This window comes from Planococcus citri, chromosome 2, assembly GCF_950023065.1.
Source record: "Planococcus citri chromosome 2, ihPlaCitr1.1, whole genome shotgun sequence".
Lineage (NCBI taxonomy): Eukaryota > Metazoa > Arthropoda > Insecta > Hemiptera > Pseudococcidae > Planococcus > Planococcus citri.
In genome coordinates this window covers 6,567,130-6,593,194 of record NC_088678.1, presented here as the reverse complement: position 1 = coordinate 6,593,194, position 26,065 = coordinate 6,567,130, and the positions used below count along the sequence as shown (strand labels likewise).

The window sequence follows — 26,065 nt, the reverse complement described above, 5'->3', positions numbered from 1 at the left end:
TCAACACATAATCAACGTTTAATAATGATGCGTTTTGATTTTCAAATCAATGAAAATGATCCTCTAAAAAAATGGAGAAAAAAGCTTACTTGAGCAGCGATATAGATAAGATCACCGAATTGTAACGTTTTGCCTTCGTCATTACGTAGAAATTCTAATAAGCTGCCTTTATTCATATACTCTTGCACAATATAAACAGGCTCTTCTTTAGAACACACCGCGTACAACGCTACTAATCTATCGTGCCTGAATTTCTTCATGATGGCTGCTTCTTGCAGGAATGCCTGAGTGGACATGGTACCTTGTCGAAGCATTTTAACAGCAACTTCGATATTATTGCGCCATTTGCCTGCGAAAATTTGAAACCAAATTAGTCCACCGAGCTCGATTGATTACCAAGTTACCAGCTGGATCTTTTTTCTCACACTTACCGTACCACACTTCACCGAAATTTCCCTGTCCTAATTTTCTGAGCAGTTGTATTTCGCCTCTATCGATCTCCCACTGATCCCTTAACTGCGGACTGAGGTCCCAGATTTGTGGTTTTGGTTTAGAGCATGGCTTGGCCAATACGTGACATAAACCTAAAGCGTTTTCTGCACCAACAAAAAAAAACACACACACAACAATAAATCGCGAATGAAAAATCACCAATTATCAATTATCATCGCTTTAGCAAATTTGGTAAAATGTTTTCTTACTGGAATAGGCGGTAACCAAAGACTGAAGCGTTGGAAACGTATGACTAGTAGCAATATAGTAGCCTCCTTTATCGAGTGGCTTAATTTTATAATGTTTAACGTGATATCCTCGCGATTCTTCCCAATCTTTCACGCTCAGCGAATATCCATGCGGGTTATGCTCGGAATCACGGATTAGAAACGTTCCTCTGGAGTTGTCTCCGCTCATGAGTAGTTTTTCGGCCTCTTTACGCGAGATTTTACCGAAGAACCAGCTGCAAAAAGAATACATTTCGTTACAAATATGTATCATAATGACTGGAATTTGATTTAATGAGTTTAAAATGTTCGGCTTACTCTTCGCTTTCAACTGAAGTCTCTTCGGCTACGAAATTCCAGGGGATGAGGCCTTCTTCTCCTGTTTTCAGATGCCTAACGCGCCACCAATCGTTTTCGCTGCAAAATAAAAATTAACACAGTTAGCTTTACTGATTTTTTTTCAAGTATGTAATTTAAAAAATTTTCAAAACAAAATCAATTTTTAGACAAACATGAAAAAAATGAAGAGCAAATTTCGCAGAATAATTTTGACTGAGAGGCTCATTTTGAGAGGATTCACGCTCCTCAAAATTTTTCAACTCGAAAAACTTGCCTGATTCGACAATTATTTTGGTAAAAAAATTAAAATACATGATCTGAAGACAGTAAGGAGGGGACTAAAATGGTCTTTTTATGCTTACATCCACTAACGTTGTCTGTTTTAATGGAGAGGGGGGGGGGGAGAAGTAATAATTTTAGCCTCTCAACTAAAAATCAAGTCGAGCTGAAAGTTGAAAAAAGTCGAATTGAAAAAAGTTCCATAAAAATTCTTAATTATGTAATGTGCCAGAATTCTAGAAAAAATGTTAAAAAATCAAATGAAGCAAAAGTTGATAACATTTATTTTTTTTATTTTTTTCTAAAGTGGACTTTTAGATACCAAATCTTACTTACAAGAACTTGAAACAAAAATTACTAAACACCTGAGAGGATTGATAGGTAGACACACGACCTTGGGAAGCCAGACACACGGGTCAATGACCTTAAAAATCAGACAGACAGACAGACAGACAGACAGACGGACGACCTTGTAAAGCTATATTGACGGGTCAATGGCCTTAAGAGGCAAGATGAACGACATTCGGTGGCTAGACAGTCGGGTCAATGACCTCAAAAGGCCAGCCAGACGGGTCAATAACCTTAAGAGGTCAAACGAACCGGCATAGACAACCTTGGGTGGCTAGATAGGAAGGTCAGTGGTCTTGAGAATCCAGACACACAGGTTAATAACCTTAAGAGACTAGACAGGAAGTCAGACGACCTTGAGAACCCAGTCAGATGAGTCAATGACCTTAAGAGAACAAGCAGGCATACATACAATCTTTAAGAGCCAGAAAGATGGGTCAATGACCTCAAAAGACCAGACAGAAAGGGTCAATAACCTTAAGAGGTCAGACAAACAATCAGAGACAACCTTGGGTGGCTAGACAAGAAGGCCAGTGGCCTTGAGAATCCATACGTTACACGGGTTAATAACCTCATGGTCATGAGACTAGACAGGAAGTCAGACGACATTGAGAACCCAGGCAAATGGGTCAATGACCTCAAAACGCCAGCCGGAAGGGTCAATAACCTAAAGTGGTCAGACGAAAAAGCAGAGACAATCTTGGGTGGCTAGACAGGAAGGTCAGTGGCCTTGCGAATCCATAAACACAGGTTAATAACCTTAAGAGACTAGACAGGACGTCAGACGACCTTGAGAACCCAGACAAATGGGTCAATGACCTCAAAAATGTGAGACAGACAGGCAGAGACAATCTTGGGTGGCTAGACAGGAAGGTCAGTGGCCTTGTGAATCCAGCCACACGGGTTAATAACCTTAAGAGACTATACAGGGTAGTCTGACGACCTTGAGAACCCATACAGATGGGTCAATGACCTTAAGAGAACAAACCGTCAGACAGACAATCTTGAAGAGCCAGACCGATGGGTCAATGACCTCAAGTGGGCAGCCAGCCAGACAGACTGACAGCCAGACAGACAGGTCAATGATCTTATGAGACCATACAGGTGGACAGACGACCTTTAGAAATCAGACAGACAGGTCAATGACCTATAGAGGGCAGACAAAGGTGATATTTTTGACCACCTGAATCGATTGGAAACAGTTTTGAAGCGTTTTGAGTATTTCTGGAGATTCCAGCAGATTTCTGATAGTTGAAATTTCCACAAAATTTTATCAAACGTAGCAGGAAATCCAAAATTTATTTTACACCCCAATTTAGGTAAGTATTCAACTTGTTCAGCAAATTGAAGATGATTTCAAATCGTTTTGAAGCCTTCAGTTATATTTTGAAAATTCCAGATTTCCAACAAAAAAAATAAATAGAAATTGTAATAATTTATGTATTTTGGTTTATTTTTCAAAAAATTTGTACAATTTCTATGACTTATTTTGGAAGTTTGAAATTTCCAAAATTTTCAAAATATAGCAGGAGGCTTTAGAGCTGCTGGAAACCACCTTCAATTGACTCAGCATGTTGAAACTAAGCTAAAAGTAAGAGTAAATTTCATCTTTCCAACTTCATTCAATAAAATGTTCTGGAAATTTCAACTTTCAAAAATCTGCTGGAGGCTCCAGAACTGCTTAAAACGATTCGAACCCCATTTCAATAGATTTGGAGGGGGGACAAAAACATGGTACATACCAATTTCAACTTTCTAGGTTTCTTTGGCAAAACTTCGATTTTTTTTGAATTTTCAACTCAAATTTGATTTTTAAAAATTTTTCAAAAATTAAAAAAAAAAAACATTTTAGCACCTGAAATTTTGGCTGGCGAATTTCTATTTTTGATTTCTCCAGTTTTATGGGGCTCTGAACAGAGGTACCAAATTTATTGGTGGATCAGGGGGGAAGGGGGTTCTCAATATGGAGCTTATTTGTAGGAATTAAGATACACAAAGACACATAAATTGAAAATGTTGGCAACATTTATGCTTATTCGACTTTTGTTTCATTGAAGGGAGGGGGGGGCAATTTTACATAAGTGAACCTACAAATTGTTTTTGGTGGCACGGCAGGGAGAGAGAAGTAGAATTATTAATTATGACGTGAAATTTAAAATTTGTTTGCAAAGTATAGTTGTTTTTATCACATTTTTAGAACATTTTTTCACTTTTGAGGGATTCTTGGTGTAACTTTGTTTAGACCTGTTAAATCAACAAAATTGGCTAATTTTGGATCATAAATCATAAAATTTTATAGAAATTTTCAGACTTTCCCAGAAAAGCCAAATTAAGTATCTGACTTTTTCCAGGTTTTCCTGAGACCGGATATTATCTGATTTGAATCCCACATCCTACATGAGCGAAAACCTACATTTCAAGTCAACAAATTGATCCTATTTTATACATATTCACCGTCTTCTCGAACAAGTACAGCGATAAAATGCATGTTTCCCTTTTTCGTAGCTCGTATAATATTATTAGGGAAGACGGTTCAAAATCGAAATCCTCGCAAAAGCCTTGAAATAAATACTCACCTATCATCTATGATCTCCATACGATCGCCTTTCACAAATGATACATCGGAAGCTTCTCTCGATTGATAATTATACACAGCTACGACGATTCTACTCTTGGTCATGTTATTTCCAACTGAAAAAATTACAAAAACCAATGTTAAAAATAAGAATGAAAAAATAAAGCACATTAAATATTTGCATATTAGAGAAAGTGGCACAAGACCTGATGATGACTCAGGCTACGAGTACATTTCAAGTGCTCGGTAAAAATAGACCCAGTAGGGGATAAAAACAAATGAGAGTGAATTTCGTACACACCTTTCAAAAAAAAAAAAAAACACATTCACGAGACAGATTCGTACATCGAAATTACGAGTAGGTAAATTGCTGCCAGTAAAATTAAAAATGTACCCGAGTATCGAGAAATAATCAACGACTGATACCGCTAATGCATCTTTTGTATTGAAAATATCGAGTATAAATGCTTCGATGGCATTTTTTTTCTCAAACGTACAGTTTAACGAGACCCAATCGCGATAACAATGGATTTTTCCTTTTAGCTGAATTGTTTATTCATCATTTTACGAGTGTACTTAGATCAATCGAAGCGGTTAGATTGGATAGAATGATGGGTCGTTGTAAAAATACGAGCTATTCTAATTAGCTGAAGGTTTAATACCTCTCTTAAAATCTTCATTTTAATTCCCATTGTATGTACATAGGAAAATTATGTGCCTAACGAGTTGTAAAAATTGATCCTAAGCAGCGAAATTTTTGCTTTCGAGAAAAGTATCTCGTTTAATTATTATTTATTAAATTTAGGGAAATCAAGAACTGGAACATTAATTCAAATCACGAATAGTTTTCACGATGAAAAATTGCCAAAATATTTTCAACTTGGACATATTTACTTCCTTGAGAATGACACGAGGAAAGGTGGAAGGGGATGTTACGCATCACGAGGTTCATTTTTCGAGCAAATACTTAAAACCAAGGTCGGATTCAGCCAAAATATCTCATTATTCTTCAATATTCTCAACTATAAGTTACGAATATCAAACTGAACTATTCTTCCGCTTAAATTTTCCGTCCAAGTTTCGAGCAAACATTGACGTCGGTCTAGTTGACAACTCAACTAATACATACTCAATTTTCCTTCAACAGATTATTACTTTACGAAAGCAGTAGTCGAAAAAAAAACGACAGCTTGTTCAAAAATGACAATTTAACTAGTGCCATAACTTTTTAAAAAATGTAGGAAAATTTGACGATAACACGATAGTGTTTTTGTTGTGGTTTTCAAGAAAAAATATCATTTTTCTCCACACACCTACATAATTTTCCGGCCATTGTGTTTCATAACGGTACATTATTTTCAACTTTTTTCTCCAGTATACATAATAAAAGATTCATAAGTTAGTTATTTGGTGGAAGAAAACTGAGTAAAGCAGGCAAAGAAAGGTAATGACGCGTGGAAACAAACGTTTTTTTTTCCTAAAAGAAACGTGACTTCGAACATTACTTGGTTAAAATACGAGCGAAATGTCGAGCTGCCAAAAGTTACTTTGGGTAAAACACCTCTTTGACTATATAATACTGGACTGCTAGCAGTGATGAACGTGACGGGTCCAACATGTCCGTTCTATAAGGCTCTGTTCGCATCCTCTCTCACCGCACTTCAGTGGAATTCGCCCTAGTTGTTTACGCTCACTTGGGTGATTCCACTGAAGTGCGGTAAGAGAGGGTGCGAACAGAGCCTTATAAACCGGAATAACGTTATACATGTTGGCAACGCGACGTTATCAAATTCACGTGTAATTTAGGTAGGTGCTAGCAGTCCAGTATTATATAGTCAAAGAAACACCTCCGTATATATTTCGCTTTTACCTTCGCTTTTCGTATATAGTCGTCGTCAGCACGAAATCAATACAACTCCAAACCCCCTCCAACCATGCTAGAGTGTTCACATTTTCCAAACTTTCGATATTTCTAATTTTCGTAAACTTTCAAACTGCATAATGTAATATCGAAGGGTACGAATTATTAATTAGAATTTGTGTATCGAGTTTGTGAATTAATAACTAATAAGTAATCGAAATTTCGCAATTTATCGTTCGCCAACGTGTGGTCTTTTCATATTTATTAGTTTTCTCGAAAATGTTTGGATTTTTTTAATGTTTCACTCCGATCTGAACTAAAGGCGATTAGTTGAATTTTTGAAGCACCAACTTTCCCTCTCTTACCCTCAACAGTAAAATTTCAGCCTTCTGAATCAAATTTTTGAATACTTATTTATAGATTATTTTTTTTTCGAAATGTTGCGGAATATTTGAAACAAAATTGCAGAGCTTTGGATTAATATTTTGATAATTTTTTGTTGATTTTAGAAAACTTTGGTCGATTAGTTGCATACTTAACTTTTATGACATTCTAAGAACTCTATCTTTACTTTCAATGATTTTCATGCAATTTTTGCCTAAAGTTCTTAAATTTCCTGAAGTTGTCAGAATTTTGATTCTACTTCATGAAATATTTCAGTTTTCAACCAGATTAGTGAAAATTTTTTCAATTTTTTTCGGTAATTTGGAAAGGTTTAGTCAAATTTGCAAAATTGTTGCATAATACGAGTATTTCACTGTTTTTGAGTTCATTCTGCCATTTTTCTGCTATATTTTGAAAATTTTATCACTTTGTAAAATTTTAGAATTCTTTTAAACAGAGTTTTATAGTTCATTTTCAATGACTTTGAACAAATTTTTCTGTTTTGCCAATATTTCAGATACTTTCAATTATTATTTAACTGCAGAATTTTTACAGTACTTTTTCAAATTTCACATTTTAGGCGCCTAATTTCGTTTCTAGACTTTTGGTGACTTTAAAAAATCGTCAAAATGGCTAAAAAATTGATGATTTGAAGAGCTGACAATTTTTTTCTGGCTGATACGGACTTCTCACCAAACCCCCTCTCCCTTCCTATCTATTTTTCGCAAATTCCTAATGATTTGGATGCTCCGAAGCAAAAATGGTCATCTCCAGGAAGTTTGGGTATCAATTTGGGCTGCTAAAATTCAAATTCTCGTCTACTTTCAACTACATAGTTCAATCGAAAAATACACACTTCCAGCAAGGGATCGACTACGAAAATGGTGGAAATTAATTCAGCTCGTCAATATTTGATACACGGTTAACAAAGTTCCTGCGACTTTGGAGGGAAATTGCTCGTTTTATCGAGTTCTTAAAATTTACGTATATGTAGCCTGAAAAAGCACACTCCAACCCCACCGTGTGGAATCAGCTAAAAATGTGTAGTTTTCAACTGAAGTACGTAGTTGAAAGTAGGTGGGAAGAAGATTTTAGTTGCCAAAGTTACTTATCATTCAGCTGTTCTGGAAAAATTTGTAATTCATGAAGAAAATTGATTTTGGTTTGGAGGCTTCCAGGAGCCAATATTGCAGTTTTTCAATTCGATTATGCTGCTGTTTCAAAAACTTTATCTTCTTTTTCATACAATTTTGGGTTATTATGGCATTTTTCAAAAATTCTACAAAAATCAAAATGTTTTTTAAAAAATGGAGTAGTTAAATAATCATTTAAAAAGCATGCAAAAACCCATCATAGGCCAACGTATCAGAAGTAACAGGATAATTTTCAATTTTTGGTAAATTTTTAAAAAATCAGCAAAAAATTAGAATTTTAAAAGCAACAGGGAACTTTTTGATTTTTGGTGAATTTTTGAAAATTACGGAGTCCAAAAATGCAAAAAAAATCAAAATTTCAGGAGCAAAAGAGCATTATTCGATTTATGATGTATTTTTGAAAATCAAGGGTCCAAAAATGCAAAAAAAAATCAGATTTTTGGGAGCAAAAGAGTACTTTGAGTTTTGGTGTATTTTTGAAAATCAAAGGCTCAAAAATGTAAAAAAATCAAAATTTTAGGAGCAAAAGGGCACTTTTCAGTTTTTGGTGTAATTTTAAAAACCAAAGGTCCAAAAACGCCCAAAAATTCAAATTTCTGGAGCCAACGATGTCTTTTTGATTTTCAGTTCATTTTTGAAAATAAAGGGTCCAAAAATATCAAAATTTTTGGAGCAAAAGACCACTTTGATTTTTGATGCACTTTTAAAAATCAAAGGCCCAAAAATGCAAAAAAATCAATATTTAGGAGCAAGAAGGCATTTTTGATTATTGGTGAATTTATTGAAAATCTAAGGCCCTAAAACGCCCAAAAATTGAAATTTCTGGAGCAAACGGGGCATTTTTGATTTTCAGTTCATCTTTGAAAATCGAGGGTCCAACATACAAAAAAATCAAAATTTTAGGAGCAAAGGAGCACTTTTCGATTTTTGGGGTATTTTTTAAAATCAAGGGTCCAAAAATGCAAAAAAATCAAATTTTTAATAGCAAAAGAGTACTTTGAGTTTCGGTGTATTTTTGAAAATCAAAGGCTCAAAAATGTGAAAAAATTAAAATTTTAGGAACAAAAGACCACTTTATGGTTTTTGGTGTAGTTTTAAAAATCAAAGGTCCAAAAACGCCCAAAAATTCAAATTTCTGGAGCAAACGGAAACTTTTTGATTTTTGGTACATTTTTGAAAATCAAGGGTCCAAAAATGCAAAAAAATCAAAATTTTAGAAGCAAAAGTCCACTTTGATTTTTGATGCATTTTTGAAAATCAAAGGCCCCAAAATGCAAAAAAATCAAAATTTAGTAGCAAAAGGGGACTTTTTGATTTTTGATGTATTTTTTGAAAATCCAAGGCCCAAAAACGCACAAAAATTAAGATTTCAGAAGCAAAAAGGGGACTTTTTGATTTTTGATGCATTTTAAAAATCATAGGCCCTAAAACGTAAAAAAATCAAAATTTCGAGAGCAAAAAAGGGCACTTTTTGATTTTTGGTGTATTTTTGAAAATCAAAAGGGTCCAAAAATGCAAAACAATCAGAATTTTAAAAGCAAAGGGGCGCTTTTTGATTTTTGGTGTATTTTTGAAAATCAAGGGTCCAAAAATGCAAAAAAAAACAGAATTTAGGAGCAAAAGGAAACTTTTTGATTTTTGGTTCATTTTTGAAAATCAAGGATCAAAAAATGCAAAAAAAAACCAGAATTTTAGAAGCAAAAGAGCACTTTTGATTTTTGGTGAATTTTTGAAAATCAAAGGCTCAAAAATGTGAAAAAATCGATTTCAATAAATTGACCTAACAACTGCTAAAATGTGGAATGTACCCTATTTTCGACGTCCCCAATCGATTGAGAATGGTTTCGACCTGTTTTGAACCGTTCTGGAGCCTTTAACATATTTCCAATTACCCTATAAAGTTTGAAAGTTGAAATTTAAAATAATCTCTAATTTTAACCTGCTGAGTAGATTGAAGGAGGTTTCAAGACCTCCAAGAGCCTCGAGACATATCATGGAAATCCCTGATTTTCGAAAAGTACCATAAAAACCATCCGAATCAACTTCAGCAGCCGGCAAGTCGGTCACTAACAAGCACCAATTACGTTTATACGTTCTAAAGACGATTTGCACAGTTTATATGGCACTTTTTGATAATCTTCAATTCCAAAATAAGGCTGGAGGCTCTAAAAGGGTTCGAAATAACCTCTAATTTATTCAGTACGTCGATATTAGGGTACAAAGAGAACTTTATTGGTATTGTGGTGATTTCAATTTTCAAAAATTTGCTGGAGACTCCAGAACTGCTCCAAATGGTACGAAACCGTTTCCAATAGACTCGTAGGGTCGAAAATAGGGCACAAACCAAATTTCAGCTTTCTAGATAAATTTGGTAAAATTTTGATTTTTCGCAATTTTGATTCTTTGATTTTCAAAAATTTGCAAAAAATCGAAAAATGCGCAACGACACCTGAAATTTTGACTGCTGATGTATTTTTGCAACGACTTTCGATTTAGTTTCACCTCATTAAAAAAAATTTTCAGTCACTTGGGATATCCCTCTTTTAAGAAACAATTTTCTTTCGAAAACTTTTCGTAGAGGGAGAAGTGTTCTCTTCGAGCATTGAACTTCCCTCTATCTAACCAACCTATACTGAAAAACAATTCAATTCGCATAACTTACAAGAGGTCGTAGGTGTTCGAATAATATCAGCCCCATGTCTCCTGACATTGGTGCCAGTCATACGATTGAAATCGGGAATGTAGCGAGGATCAGCGCCGACGAATCCATTGGTAATCATACTGGCTGGTGGCATTTCCAGCGAGCCGCATTCTCGATTCTTGTACGTGTGATGGTACACTGCAAAAATACACGAAATCAATCACACTACAATAAAAACCATTTTATTCAACCTAGGTACATATAAAGGTATGCCTACATAAAACCAAATAAAATTTAAAAAAGAACTCCCTCGCCAATAAAGCAAAGGCACCGAGCGAGGTCATTCCTTCATAAGGTCTAATTTTCGCATCACACACACCCATGCACAAAAGCTGTTTCTCGAATGTATAATGCGATTGCTGAGAGACCATACACTTAAGGCGAGAGAAAGAACGAAAAAAAAACCAACAATTTCAACTCAATAGGCCGTGAAAAGCGTCACGAATGTCGACACTATTTAAATTTACGATCGAGCTCGAATTTAAAGCGTCGACTCAAGGTGACCATTATTTGAAAAACAAAAACACCTCCATATTCAAACAATGCACTCCGCACACGACCGTCCTCTTACAGCAATTAATCGCTTTCCTCTTCACCTTCGTAGAATAAGTTGTCTCGGTGCTTTTCACTTTATCGCCGCACGTTTAGGCGAGAAAATTTACCCAAATGAGAATTGAAATTCGAGGAAAAAGTACCTCTCGCCAGAGTTCACTTTATCGATAAACCAATTATACCCACACGTAAGTCGTACAAAAATATACGAGCAAAGAAAAAGAAAAGCTCGAAGGGATTTTCCAATTATACGACCGGGTACTTGGAAAATTGACCTTTGAATTAAAATTACCTACTTAGATTGAGTTTATTTGATAAAACAAAATAAAAATTACCCGTCTGTTTATTTATTCGACATTTTGAAACCTTTTTGAGTGAGCGATTTCAGCTCTCTTTTTTTCCCACTCGGATACGTTCACAAAGCAGGATTTTCAAGTAAGATTAATTTTTTGATCAAAGAAAAATTGACCAAAACACAAGAATCGAACCTCGTTCAAAAAAAAAGTCCATTTTAAGAATGAAATAGTCCGGCACATGACAATAGGAGTAATTGCACCCCCCCCTCACCGCCGATCCTCCGGGACAACTTTTTTCTTAAAGGGGACGTCCTAAGGAACATTTTAAAGTAAACTTACCCAAAAAAAAGTTGGCCTTACTTACAAAATGGCTGCCATTTTGATTGATAGGTCAGCCGAAATCGCAGATTTTGCGTTTCAACATATGACTTGCACGAAATTTTTCAAACTTTACAAAGGTAGATCGAAAGATCATGCAAAAATTTATCCCCTGTCAAAATTTCAAGTGCTAAAGTGCGTTTTTCGATTTTTGATGAATTTTTGAAAATCGAATTTAGTCCAAAAATAAGGGAAAAAATCAAAATTTTACCAAATTGACCAAGAAAGCAGAAATTTGGGATATACCCTATTTTCGACATGCCAAATCAATTGGAAACGGTTTCAACCCGTTTTGAGAAGTTCTGGAGCCTCCAGCTGATTTTTGAAACTCGAAATTCCAACAAAATTCCATCAAATTGGAGTTGTAAAGCTGAAATTTATTCCAAAAACTAATTTCAATACGCTACGAAGTACTGCAGGTAAATTTCAAGTCGTTTCGGAGCCTACAGCAACTTTTTGAAAATTCCGAAACCCTCCAGCAGATGTTTGAAACTTTAAATTTTCACAAAATTTCATCAAAATGGAGATCGAAAGCTGAAATTTACTCTACACTCCAATTTTAACACCCTCTGAAGACAACTTCTGGTGGGTTCAAGTCATTTCAGAGCCTCCAGCGACATTTTTGGAATTTACTGGAGCGTCCAGTAGATTTTTGAAATGTTCAATTTTCACAAAATTTCATCAAATGGAGATGGAAAGCTGAAATCTACTCTACACTCCAATTTTAACACCCTCTGAAGACAACTTCAGGTGGGTTCAAGTCATTTCAGAGCCTCCAGCGACATTTTTGGAATTTACTGGAGCCTCCAGTAGATTTTTGAAATGTTCAATTTTCACAAAATTTCATCAAATGGAGATGGAAAGCTGAAATTTACTCTACACTCCTATTTTAACACCGTCTGAAGACAACTTCAGGTGGGTTCAAGTCATTTCAGAGCCTCCAGCAACATTTTTGGAATTTACTGGAGCCTCCAGTACATTTTTGAAATGTTCAATTTTCACAAAATTTCATCAAATGGAGATGGAAAGCTGGAATTTACTCTACACTCCAATTTTAACACCCTCTGAAGGCAACTTCAGGTGGGTTCAAGTCATTTCAGAGCCTCCAGCGACATTTTTGGAATTTACTGGAGCCTCTGGTAGATTTTTGAAATGTTCAATTTTCACAAAATTTCATCAAATGGAGATGGAAAGCTGAAATTTATTCTACACTCCTATTTTAACACCGTCTGAAGACAACTTCAGATGGGTTCAAGTCATTTCAGAGCCTCCAGCAACATTTTTGGAATTTACTGGAGCCTCCAGTAGATTTTTGAAATTTTCAATTTTCACAACATCAATAATCATCAAATGAAGAGTGATATTCCAAAACTCGCTTTGTCCATTTTTATCAAAGTTGGGTTTTCAGCGGTACCTGGTAGATGAAGTATTAACTCACCTTCCTACATCATCAACCTCCCAAAATGAGGTGTTAAACTCACCTAAATAGCCAATTCACTAAAAAATTTTTAAAAAAATAATGTTCCAAAACGCGCTTTGTCCATTTTTATTGAAATTTTTTTCAGCAGTATCTAGTGGATGAAGTGTATACCTACACTCCTACATCATAAATCCACCCGAATAAACTTCCAAACTCGCCTAAAAAGCCAAGTTACCCCTTTAAAGGAAAACTGTTTTTCCTCTTTCCTGAAAAGTTGTGAAACTGGACAAAGCGAGTTTTGGAATATCACTCTTCAAATGGAGTTGGCAAACTGAAATTTACTTCGCAGACTACATGGTGGTTTCAAATGGTTTTGAAGCTTCCACTTACTTTTAGGAATTTTCAATTTTCCAAAGAAACGTCATACAACCAACCAAAATGTCACTGGAGGCTCCAAAACGATTTTAAATCAACCAGTAGACAACTTCGCACCGTACTGAAATTAGTTTAAAGAATAAATTTCGACTCTCCATCTCAGTTTAATGAAATTTTGGGGAAATTTCAAGTTTCAAAAATTTACTGGAGGCTCCAGTAATTTTCAAAAAAGTCGCTGGAGGCTCTGAAATGACTTGAACCCACCTGAAGTTGTCTTCAGAGGGTGTTAAAATTGGAGTGTAGAGTAAATTTCAGCTTTCCATCACCATTTGATGAAATTTTGTGAAAATTGAAAATTTCAAAAATCTATTGGAGGCTCCAGTAATTTTCAAAAAGTTGCTGGATGCTCCAAAACGACTTGAAATTCATCTGCAGTACTTCGTAGCGTATTGGAATTGGTTTTTAGAATAAATTTTAGCTTTACAACTCCAATTTGATGGAATATTGTGAGAATTTCGAGTTTTAAAAATCTGCTGGAGGCTCCAGAACTGCTCAAAACGTGTTGAAATTGTTTCCAATCGATTTTGCATGTCGAAAATTGGGTATATCCAAAATTTCAGCTTTCTTGGTCAATTCGGTAAAATTTTGATTTTTCCCTTCATTTTTGGCCTATATTGGACTTTTAAAAATTCACCAAAAATCGAAAAACGCACTTTAGCACTTGAAATTTTGACAGGCGATAAATTTTTGCATGATCTTTCGATCTACCTTTGTAAAGTTTGAAAAATTTCGTGCAAGTCAATGTTGAAACGCAAAATCTGCGATTTTGGCTGACCTATCAATCAAAATGGCAGCCATTTTGTAAGTATGGCCAACTTTTTTTTGGGTAAGTTTACTTTAAAATGCTCCTTAGGACGTCCCCTTTAAGAAAAAAGTTGTCCCGGAGGATCGGCGGTGGGGGGGGGGGGTGCAATTACTCCTATTGTCATATGCCGGACCAAATGAGTACAGAAAAATAATCATTTTCTCAAATTTCAAGGTTTTCAAGAATTTTAAAATTTTATTCGATAGCCTGTAATCTTCTCGTTTTCTCACCCCCCCCCCCCCTCTTTCGTATTTTGAACCCGAGCCTATTAATTTGATTTTCGTGAACCGAATTATTATACAACCTTTCTCTAACAAGCTTTGGAAACACAATAATGATCGACCTTTGCACGAATTTTACAACAGGTCGTAGGCACAAGAAATCGTTATATGAATAAATAAAACGCATAATTTCAGTAATTTCGCAACACAACGAGAGGTTCTCTCTGCCTCCCTCCCCCCCCCCACCTCCCTCCCCGCCCATAACAGGATTCGATTCGATATACGCCGGAAATTGTATACATTGTTGTTTTCTTGATTTATTCGGTGAAATTTTCGACACATGAACGTCTCACGAGCTCGCGACGACCAAGAATTTATAATTCGCCTGGTGTTTTACCATCATCGTCGTCGTCGTCGTCGTTGCTTTTCGTCTGCCATCTCTCTTCTTCTCCCTTTTGACACGACGACGACGACGACGACGAATGTAAGTTCATAAACCTTTTTCGAGCTGCTTTTACCCTTTACGAGTATACGCTTTTCATCATTTTTACGAAACACATCGCGACGAGCGAGGTAATGCAACTTGAAATATAAAATAGTTCAATGACACGAGAAAGTACAATTTTTTTCAAACGAATCGATACAGAATATGTATGTACGAATAATGCGGACGATGGGGTTCAAAATACGAGTACGAGTAGAAAGAATGAGAAATTGCGATTACAAAAAATGAAAAATTCGATTCGCGACCTCGACGAGTGTGTAATTATACGAACGAATAGAACTGAATTTAGTCATCGATTGGCTGGTTCAAATTGAGAGAAATTTGGATACGTGAGGCGATTCGTCTTCGTCATTCGAGTCAGGAAATTACTCATTAAAAAAGTTCGCCTATGTGATGAATTATTATTACGACGACGGCGCGGCGCATACTGCAGACGCGAGCATATGAGAAAATTGTATTTCGTTTACGTAGGACGAACCGCCATCGCTATTTAAAACGTTTAATAACTAACTTTTTTCCATAGTGTGTTCGACAAGTTTTCATACTTTGTTGATCTCGTGTATATTTTTTGTGTAAGACGAGGTGTCGTTTTCGATGGGTGTGTTTTTGAGAAATAATACTGATACTGGGCTTCGAAGAATTTCACGTTAGGATTTCTACACATGAACCGATCCGAATCGAAAAAAAAATGATGCGAAATCTCCTCCGAGAATAATTTTAATTTAAATCAAGGGTATATTTTTTGCTTCAAAGTTGAAATTTTTTCAAATTTTTAAAAATTTGACATAAAATTTAGGGTTTTTTACACAATTTTACAAAAATTTTTGAAAGTAAGACTTCATACTAAAAGTTTATTTTGAACATAACACAAAATGTCAAGAATTGAGAATTTTTTTAGTTTTCAAAAGTCTAGCACATTATCAGGAAACTCAAGTCAGGGTCTGATTTACTCACATGTTGACTGTTTGGGGGGGGGGGGGAGGGAGGGGATGATAGAACCCTCAAAGAAGGTTCAATCGAAAAACTATTAAGCGCACATTTGAGTTCAGCGCCTCCAAAAACACGCCAATCAATGCAGCGAAATTGTTTCATTTTTTTTTTTTGAAAGGACTCAAATTTGAACGGTGATGGGAGGTTGAAGGGGGTGGGGGTGAAGCTACGCTCTCTCTTTAAAGCGCCATTCGGAAATTAGGAAATTCAATTATTGAAAATTTCGATCAAAGTTCCTGAATGAAATTTAAAAGCACATTTGAACGGCGAAATTACTTTAAAATTGGAAGTTTAAAACTTTAAAACCAAGTATCTCAGCGATAGATTTACACATTACAATCATCTGCAGTTGAGTACAAAACATATTTCGAAAATGAACGAGAGCCCCCTCCCACTCCCTGCTTGGTGGGATGATGAGAGCAACCCAATGATGATTTCATTTTCTTTTCATGGAGGGGGGGGGGGTGGACGAAAAATAAATTTGAGCGGAATTAATTTGCAGAGAAAGAGGAGCTCTTGCGATGATACAAAATCGAGAACCACCAAAAAATGAAAATTAACTTCATGAAACTGGAGAAATGTGAGGTGAGGTGAAAAGTCGAAACCCCCTAAAGGCAAATCTGGGATTTAGGGTACCCCTCAAATGCACATGCCAAATTTCAGCCCTCTGGATCAATTTGGGAGGCGCAGGGTTGAAAAACTAACTGAAATTTTTTACAATTTTTTTTCTCAAATTTTACTCTTTTTTTTGGGATTTTTTTTCGCTAGTTTATTCCTCCAATTCAAAATTGAACTTCCTTTTCTTCAACTCGCAAGTCTCACATTTGTTTTGTTTTATTTTCAAAATTCAAATTTTCGATGTTTTACATTCCTTATTTCTGCAAAGATGAAGAATAGTTGAAGACTTTTCGGTGTTTTTTACCTTTTTTTTTCAACACAGCAAAAAAATGACAAAATCGAAACTGAAAAAATTAAAAACTGAAACTTTCATTTTTCGATTTTGTTAGCCAAAGAGCTTCATCATCGATGACACAAAATCAAAAACCATTGGAAAAAAGTACGAAAATTCCACTTTTTTGTAAATTGTAAAGAGGTGGGGAGAGATTAAAAAGTCAAAACCACTCCAAAATGCACATCTATGGGACACCCTTTAGATGCATGTGCCAAATTTCAGCCTCCTATGTCCATTATTTTGAGGCTTGAGAGCGTGACACAAAATTTTTTATTTTCAATGTCAAAAAAAATAAAGTTTTCTCCCCTTCAAATTGCTCCAAGAACCTAATTTTTGAATTTGTGATACAACGTTTAATTTTTCATCAATTGGTTCCTGATTTGAATTTTTTTCAACATTTTTCACTCTTTGCCCCCCCCCCCCAATTAAAATTTGGACATCTGTGTATTCTAATTCAAGGTCGTCTCCTCACTCGAACTTCTGCAATCCAACGGAAAACTAAGCCCAAACACCAAAGTTTAGTGAATTTCATCGAAATTGCTTCCACTGAGAGATGACTTTATACATCGTTAAAAGAAAATAATTGGCAAAAAAAAACAAAAAAAAACTGCGAAAATCTGCTTTTTGCAGCTAAAAAGTGACAAGGATCTGGTTGAAAAGTGAAAATCCCCAAAAGCAACATCTAGAGCACTCTCGAAATGTACAAACCAAATTTCAGCCTCCCCCCTCCCTCCTCCTATGTAGATTAATCGGAAAACGAGTTATAACAATGACAAAACTCAAAAATAGACAAAAATCTGTTTTATTCTTGCTAAAAAGAGATGGGAAGAGGGGGGGGGGTTGAAAAGTTGATTTCCCAAAAACACATTTAGGACACCCTCCGATCGTACATTCCAAATTTCAGCCTCCTACATCATTTGGTGAGAGCTCAAAAATTGACACAAAATTTAAAACCGTTAAAAAGCCACAAAAATCTACTTTTCAGCAGCTAGGAAGAGGTGAACATGAGGATGAAAAGTCGAAATCTCCAAAAAGCACTTTCAGGACACCCTTCGAATGTACAAGCAAATTTTTGAGTCTCCTAGGTAGGTCAATTGGGACGGGAGCTAGAGCAATTACTTAAAATCAAAAAATTCAAAAAAATATGCGAAGGTCTTCATTTTTCAAGTTTAAGAGTGGAGGCCAGAGGGGGGAGTGAAAAGTCGAAATCCTCAAGTCAATTCGGAGGGACGGGAGCGTGACACACAGAGGGGTTCAAAGTGGAAAAAAAACATTAAAAAGCTGTATCTCTCCCCTCCCCTCCCCTTCACGATTCCAATTACTCAAAGTCAGGGTGTCCACTCATTTCTGGAAATGATTTTCCCTGACTTTTCAAGGTTTTCCAGACCAATTTTTCTCTTTTTCCAGAGCATTTTTTTCAATTTGCTATGCTTACCCTATATGTACTTTAATTAAAGAAGAAGTGGGGGCGGGTAATTTTTTTCATAAGCTTCTCTTTGAACTGGATACTTCTTCGAATATAAAAACAGCCAAGCTTTGATTATTAACTTTTCTACTTAAAAATAAATAAATAAATAAAACATGCATCAAGTTTAGCCGATTGATACAATATTCATATGACTTGCAAAAATTTTTCTTTTCCTTTTTAAATTTTTGGAGACCTCAAAATGTAAAATTTGTTTATTTTGAGAACTTCTAAAAATTTGCATTCTGAAAGGAATAAAAACGAGGTTTTTTTATGAGAGGACGAGTACCTAGTTTTTTTTGTCTTTTAAAATTTTAGAATTTGAATGATGTTTTTTTTGAGAGAATTTGATTTTTAAAAAGAAAACAGAACAGGCCCAAGGGAGGACAAAAGCTCTTGTAAATTTGTACTTCGAGATGCATAAAAACGATGTTTTTTTCGTGAGAAGTTCATTTTTAAGCTATAAAACTGGATTTTGTATTAGAAAAAAAAACAAGCCCGAGCAAAGCGGTGGCAAAAGCTTTTGAAAATTTGTGTTTTGAGAAGTAAAAAATAATGTTTTCCTTTCAGCACAGGTCCTTATCCAAAATTTGCAATTGATCACTTTTTTTTCAAAATTCCCTGATTTTTCCCTGACTTTTCCAGACCGACCAAATTCCCTGACTTTTCCAGGTTTTCCAGGCTTGTGAACACCCTGAAAGATAGCTGATTTTTGATTTTCATTTCCAATTGATTGATACATATTTTGACTTTTTTGAAAATTTTCACCCTTACTCACCTCCCCCCCCCCCCTGTCGCGGATTCGCGATTATAATTATTTGGCTATGTTTTCGTTGTATTTAAACTTCCTTAATTCAGTTATATTCGGCTACTAGGTCCGTTATCTGAAGTAATCCAAAGTATTTGTTATTGTTGTCATTCTAAAATAAATAGAGTTACGAAAAGGTTCGTTTTTTGAAGCGATTAGAAATAAATCGGAAGGCCCCACATGGTTGAAAGAGATGGAAGTCGCTTGGCCAAAGGCAATGAATTTACAATTTGAATCCGAACCTGAACCTGAACCTGAACCAGAACCTGAACCTGAACCAGAACCAGAACCAGTACTTATCTCAAATAATACAGCTGTAATTCAGCCTCCATTTAAAATCGATTATACTCAATTTAAAACCCTCAACTATCTACTTGATGCAACGTTAAGCTATATGAAAAATGTCAATTCGAATAATATTGTTTAGAAAACCGAAGAAGCTTTCAACCAGTGGATTATATATATCCAAAACAAAAATTATCCTGATATTTCGCAACCTAATGCACTTGGTTTAAAACGTGATTCTCAAAATATTATACGTTGTCATGGACGCTTGGTTGAATCATGTCTCGACGATAATGCCAAGTTTCCAATACTTCTACCTGAGAAAGAATTCTTTACTCGTTTACTAATTGAAAAAATTCATATTGATAACTATCATGTCGGCGTTTCGCATACTCTCTCTGAATTGAGAAAAAATTTCTGGATTCCAAAAGGCAGATCAACGGTGTACTACGTTCTAAAAAAATGTGCTAACTGCAAATACTATGATGGTGGTCCTTATAAATATCTGACAATTCCTCCATTACCTGAATTTTGTGTAAATCAAAGCAGTCCATTTTCCTGTTGTGGTATTGACACATTTGGTCCTTTATACATCAGTGATAACTCAGTCCAAAAAAAAGTATTTGTTAGTATTTTTGTTTATATGGTAACACGTGCGATTCATTTAGAACTTTTAGAGAATATGACAACTCAAGAATTCCTACTCGCTTTTCCTAATTTTATAGCGTTACGTACAATTCCAAAATTCGTGATAAGTGATAACGCACCGCAATTTAAAATAACCAAATCAGCTTTTGAAAATCTTTGGAAACAAATAATTTCTGATGATGATGTATTAGATTTTTGTAAAAATAATTCGATAGAATGGAAACTGTTGCCTGAATATGCCCCGTGGCATGGCGGTTTTTACAAAAGGTTAATTGGTATAGTGAAAATGTTGCTAAAGAAAACAATTTTTAATTGTATAATAACAAAAAATCAATTAAGATCCGTGTTGTACGAAGTTACTTCTGTAATTAATTTGCGTCCTATCGTTTATGTCGGTGAAAATGATAGTAATGTATTAACACCTAATGATTTGATGAATACCAAATTCGATTTTATTCCGGATATCAATAATGTTAAAAATATTAAACGCGATGTAATCGTAAATTTATGGAAAAGATCTAATGATATTATTAATCAATTTTGGATTTGGAACATTTGGAAATTTCAATATGAGGAGCTCATTGCAAAAGTAGCCCTTGTCACATGAACCTATGCAATCTCCAAAGCTCTCCCTTGAGCGTACCCAGTATCATGAATGTAAACTCTATAAAGCAATTCCTCTCAGGGCTACTCAGGGTAGACCAACTTGGCGGTCATTTCATCATTACAACATGATCTCCGCAGTTGGCAATAGGTGCAATCGAGTGAAAAGGGTCTAAAAGTTCATGTGACAAGGGCTACTTTTGCAATGAGCTCCTCATATTTAACTAGTCTTCGTGAATGTAATATTAGTATAAAACAGAAGAAAAATGTAGTAGATTTAGTTCCTAAAGTAGGATATATCGTATTAATCGAAGGTGATAAAAAATGTTGTCCTAGAGGAGAGTGGAAAGTTGGTAAAGTAATTAATGTTAATGTTAGCTCAGACGGTAATATCAGGTCGGTGATCGTTGAAACTATAAATTCTAAACTTACCCGTCCCATTAACAAATTGTATCCCTTAGAAACATCATAATTTTTCTAGCTTATTATTTTAAATTTTAAATTTCGTTTTTTGTCGGGAGTGTCGCGGATTCGCGATTATAATTATTTGGCTATGTTTTCGTTGTATTTAAACTTCCTTAATTCAGTTATATTCGGCTACTAGGTCCGTTATCTGAAGCAATCCAAAGTATTTGTTATTGTTGTCATTCGAAAATAAATAGAGTTACGAAAAGGTTCGTTTTGAAGCGATTAGAAATAAATCGCGCTATTTGTTATATCCTTTTTCGTTATCCCCCCCCCCCCCCCCCCCCCTCAAAAATGCGTGAATTTTGGAGAAAGGTCATTCCCACTCTAACTTTTTAAGATTCGATGCAAAAACAAGCTTGAATATGTACAAAATTTGGGCGAATTTCGTTGATGTTCGACATCATGATTTTTAAATAGGTATTTATATTTAAGATTGTGATTGAACTTTTTCGAAACTTGGGGGAAAATGACCAATTTCTGACATTAAAGTAGACTTTCAGACAGCCAGCAATAATTTCCAAAATTCTAGAAATTTCAAAAAATGTTTGCAGTAAATTTTTAGATTTAGGTTTGACTTTTAAAAACTTGAAGAAAATCAAGAAATTGTTGCAAATTTTTTTGTATAAAATTTACGAATTGCCAAAATTATGAATAATTTGGATATCACCACATTTAGTCCAATTTAAGAATAAGAGCTTGAAAAAAAAATTGATGAATTTTCGACGATTGACTTCAACTTTTCTTTGCTCTCCTCCCTCCTCCTCTCTTTGGTACACTTTCTAGTAAGTATTACTATATTAGCACCTGGCTAAACTATGGATCTGGTTTCAAAAATTCATTTTAAAAAAACGTATAATCCATTTCCTGTGACTTGAAAAATTTTAATTTGAGAGCTTTTTTCAATATCTTTAATTCTCCGTTTTTTAATAAGAATAGAAATCATAATAGCAGATTGAGAACCACTTAACCTACTTCAAAACTATACAATTTGCTTATAAAACCACTTGAATTTGTAGGTTCGTGCTATTCAAACAAATAGATAAAAATATGCCCTTCCTTCCATAAATTTACTAGAGAAAATAAAAATCGCGATATTGCGAACACCCTGTGAACAGACAAAAATTCCCATAGATAATTATAGCTCTCTCATGACCAGAAAAAAAAAATACAACATTTCTCAACCCAAAAATCTCCACATCAGTAGATCAGAATTTAAGGAACACACTGTACAGACGTAAAATGGCTGTTTGAATTTCGTTATAGACGAACACGAGAGAGGGCGAGAAATATCTGCAGGAAACTGGGTCGTGGAAAATGATATAATTTTCCAACGAAAACTGGAATTTGTGTCGAATTAGATATTGGTAGATTAGGTGCAATATCAAACCGGACAAGTGTGCACTCGGGACAGTAATTTTTTCACACATACGAGCAGCTTCGGCATCTGTTGAGGTAATATTTTCGAATTTTCCACCCAAATAAACACACATCGAAGCGTACAGAACGTGTTAAAAATGAAATTTGTTCAGCTCGGATAATTCTTCGAGTCGAGAACGAGGTATAAATCAAAAACCACATCACACCTATATGGAAAATCTGTCAACGGTAGCTTAACAATATACGAATGGAAACTCGGAATAGGTACTCGTATTTTCCGGCCATAAAAATAGAGGTTCTTTTTCCTACTGATTAATATGATTTTTCATCGTTTAATAGCTGAGGTATACTCGTCGATGTAAACGATTAACTTATTTCCGATTATAATAAGAGGCGAAATTCCGCTCGAGATAATTCAGGTATCGTTGATTGAGGCAAATTCGCTTCTGTGACGAAGATGATGGAATTTTTGCATCTTGAAATATTAAGTATTGCGAATTACAGCGTGAAAAATAGAGCTTCCTGCGATTACGATTACAGGACGTCTGAAGGAGCGAATGTGTTGAAAAAGAAACCAATATCGGAATTATTGTTCTTCCGAGTGGTAATAAATATGGTTCTCGAAGAGTGAATACTAATTACATATTCCCATACGGTCGCATAATACTATTAGTCAACAATGCTGCTCGTATTTGAACTTTCTCTCGGTTTGTAAACACAGGTCGTCGTCGTCTTTGGCGGTGTTGATGTTTTTCAAAAAACTATAAACTTGGTGCACGTGCGTTGGTAAAAATAAATCGAACACGTACCCAATTGGCGGCTCGCTTCTTGATTATGTTGACTGCAACACATGCCCATTTTTGCGATTCGATTTTGATTCAAGTATCTGCTGCTACCTGTTACATCGTTCAATCGAAGATGGCATTTTCAAAGTATCCACAGATCCGGGTCCATGATTTACTACTTCAATTTAAGTAGGCATCGTGACGAATCTGAAACAGTATCGAAATATATTAGTACATTAAAATTCGGATCAACGTCAGCGAATATGAACTAAAACTAGAATAAGAAACCTACATCGCTAATTGAATCAATTTTAGTTCAAATAATGTATTTCAAACTGACACAAGTCGCTTAACACTTTGAAAAACCTTATCAAAAACGAGTATCAACACTCTAGCTCTTCACGAGCAGCTCTCATATCAACGACCCCAAAACAGAGGTTCACATTCCACGAAACACAATAAAAATTAAAATACACAAGGTACATTCTACTAGCGACTGTTAGAGGGTAATTTTTCAACACTTAGAGGCTAAAAATTATGAGAAAAGTTATAAAAAAATACTGAATAATATCTTTCGAGAAATTTTTACCTCTTTTACTTTTTACATTTCGTTGATAGCTGGTTTAATCACGCGAACTACTAATTACTTAAAATATAATGACCGCGGTTAACTAACTTATTAAGATAGTATCTGATTAAATAAATCTATCACTAATTTTTTCGTTTATTGAAGAAATAAACACGAAAATATACAGCAACAACGACACACATTTCAGTTCATTAACATATATTTTTTAACTAACACAAATGAAAATACACAATTCGCAATCTTGAAATTGAAATTGGGGTACGAAATGAATACATCGATCATAAATGAGAACGTTGAACCAATCAACGAGCAGGAATTTGATGGGTCGATGTTGAATCGATAGTCGATTTTAAACGATGGTGGTGGTTATTAGTTTTCACCGATAGAAGCGCTAAAGTGAAAGTTGAGTTGGGAAGTTTGATGCATTATGAATTTCGCAATTTTTCAATGATTGAGTGTTGAATTGAATTTTAAATATGATAATTTACTTGAAAAAGTAATATTCGATTCATTTGTTACAACAAAATTCAATTTTTATCTAGTTATGTTGAAAAAAAAAGTAATTTGATTGAGGAATCTGCTCACTGGGATATTTATGCAACCAGAACAGGACATCCGTTATCAATAAAAAATTTTCATTATCAATTTTTCTGAATTTTTTTCCGAACGTGAGAAGTGAAAATAAATTTGCAAAATAGCTCCTTATTTTATAATTTCATGGTTAAAAACTCGCTTTTATAATTGAATTCCAATCACCATGTCTTATTCATTGATTGTGAAAAGACTCCCTTCAATTTTACGTAAGTAGCGACGATTTCCCGGCCACAGGCCGCATTACTCCGCTTGATATTCCTATTTCTGATTTCTCATTGTCGCTATTCGTTTTCAGATCGCAGTAATAATCCAGTCAAACAATTCAGCACCTCGGCTGTACAATCAGTGGGTATTAAATGGAGACAGCAGTAAGTACGACTCAAATTCACCAATTTTCTTCTTCATACTCTCAATTGACAAGATAACGTCGTTTTGACACAGGCATGGATATCCTGACAATCATACATCAAGAGGAGTGCTCACAGATGCGCCCGATTACTCGTTCTTGGACGGTAAACCTACTCCATACACTACCGGTCAACGAGCTAGATTATTGCGCCAGCAAGAATACGCGGTAAAATCACCATTTTAAATGTCACTATAACCTGGTTTAGAGGTATTCTACGGTAATATCATAATCCGTTATTTCTTACAGGGTAGAGTGAGATATTTGCTTACGGTTGCTGAGAAGAGTAAGAAAGCCTATCAAGATAAAGTCGCTGCTCAACAAAAAGAAAGAGAAAAGATCATTGGACGAAAACTTAAGCCTAAAGGAATGAATTTGCAACGAAATAAATCATAATTTTATAGCTTCGCTTTGATTTTATTTACTTATCGTAAGTTTGTAAGGAATTGTTAATTATTGTTTGTGTAAGTTTCAAAGATTATAAAACATTATTGCCTAGTTGAATGTTTGGAATTCAATTTTTGTGTTTTTTTCCCTATTGTATCGTTATCCGAATTTAAAATTTGCGGAAAGTTTCCTTTGGTATTTCTCAATTTTGGTTGTTTCAGAACTATCGGTTATTCATCATTTGGCTACTGATTATTTCGATTTTTCAATATTGGTGTCATTAAAAAACCGTGTCTGGTAGGAAATGAAGAATCGACAATTTAGAATTGAACTGCTCTTCTGATCTTGATCGTTTAGTTTGGATTCAGATTAGAAATTTTTGTGATTATGTACGTGGAAAAGCAAGTGAATGAAATCGAATTTTCCAGCGATAAACTGCTCATAAACCCGCTGCTCTCTTGTTGAAATATAGGTATTTTAATGAAGTTCATTGCTCAAGAATTCCAACAGTTGATCATTTCAAACTAGAAAAAGATGTTGGAAAACACAAGCTACTCTTCAGCAACTCTATAATCTGTTCTGAAAGGTAAAGCAAAAACTGGGCTGACATTACAGAAACTTTGAGTCTTTGAATGTAAACTTGGCTCCGTTAAATTCATTTTATTTAGGTATCTCACACGATTCATTTTTTCGAGCTGTTTGGAAGCCCATCTTTATTAATCTGAAATTAAATATA

At 35.0% G+C, this 26,065-nt stretch overlaps 2 protein-coding genes across 3 annotated transcripts in view; one reads left to right on the top strand and one right to left on the bottom strand.

The window, feature by feature from the left end:
• Src64B (Tyrosine-protein kinase Src64B) overlaps window positions 1-24,170 on the bottom strand; it is a 30,258-nt gene extending 6,088 nt beyond the window's left edge. Inside the window, exons 1-8 of one of the 2 annotated variants that reach the window (XM_065348206.1) lie at window positions 23,943-24,170; window positions 23,378-23,560; window positions 10,322-10,498; window positions 4,262-4,376; window positions 1,038-1,136; window positions 702-955; window positions 432-596; window positions 90-349 (exon numbers count right to left, since the gene is read on the bottom strand). In XM_065348206.1, the coding sequence (XP_065204278.1) occupies window positions 90-349; window positions 432-596; window positions 702-955; window positions 1,038-1,136; window positions 4,262-4,376; window positions 10,322-10,498; window positions 23,378-23,426 (1,119 nt within the window). In that variant the 5' untranslated portion in view covers window positions 23,427-23,560; window positions 23,943-24,170. Of the gene's footprint in view, window positions 1-89; window positions 350-431; window positions 597-701; window positions 956-1,037; window positions 1,137-4,261; window positions 4,377-10,321; window positions 10,499-23,377; window positions 23,561-23,645; window positions 23,866-23,942 lie in introns of those variants that run through there. The other variant, XM_065348207.1, reaches the window with a different exon arrangement.
• Window positions 24,171-24,577: 407 nt separating this feature from the next.
• mRpL52 (mitochondrial ribosomal protein L52) lies at window positions 24,578-25,440 on the top strand. The gene is made up of 4 exons (XM_065348212.1): window positions 24,578-24,742; window positions 24,832-24,904; window positions 24,978-25,110; window positions 25,192-25,440. The coding sequence occupies exons 1-4, from the start codon at window positions 24,700-24,702 to the stop codon at window positions 25,336-25,338; spliced, it is 396 nt and encodes a 131-aa protein (XP_065204284.1). The 5' UTR covers window positions 24,578-24,699; the 3' UTR covers window positions 25,339-25,440.
• The last annotated feature ends 625 nt before the right edge of the window (window positions 25,441-26,065 follow it).

Excerpts from the sequence above, each read along its gene's own strand:
- mRpL52 (XM_065348212.1), top strand. The coding sequence starts at position 24,700 with ATGTCTTATTCATTGATTGTGAAAAGACTCCCTTCAATTTTAC. Across the intron at positions 24,743-24,831 it reads AAGACTCCCTTCAATTTTAC|ATCGCAGTAATAATCCAGTC; the intron begins GTAAGTAGCGAC and ends ATTCGTTTTCAG. Across the intron at positions 24,905-24,977 it reads GGTATTAAATGGAGACAGCA|GCATGGATATCCTGACAATC; the intron begins GTAAGTACGACT and ends GTTTTGACACAG.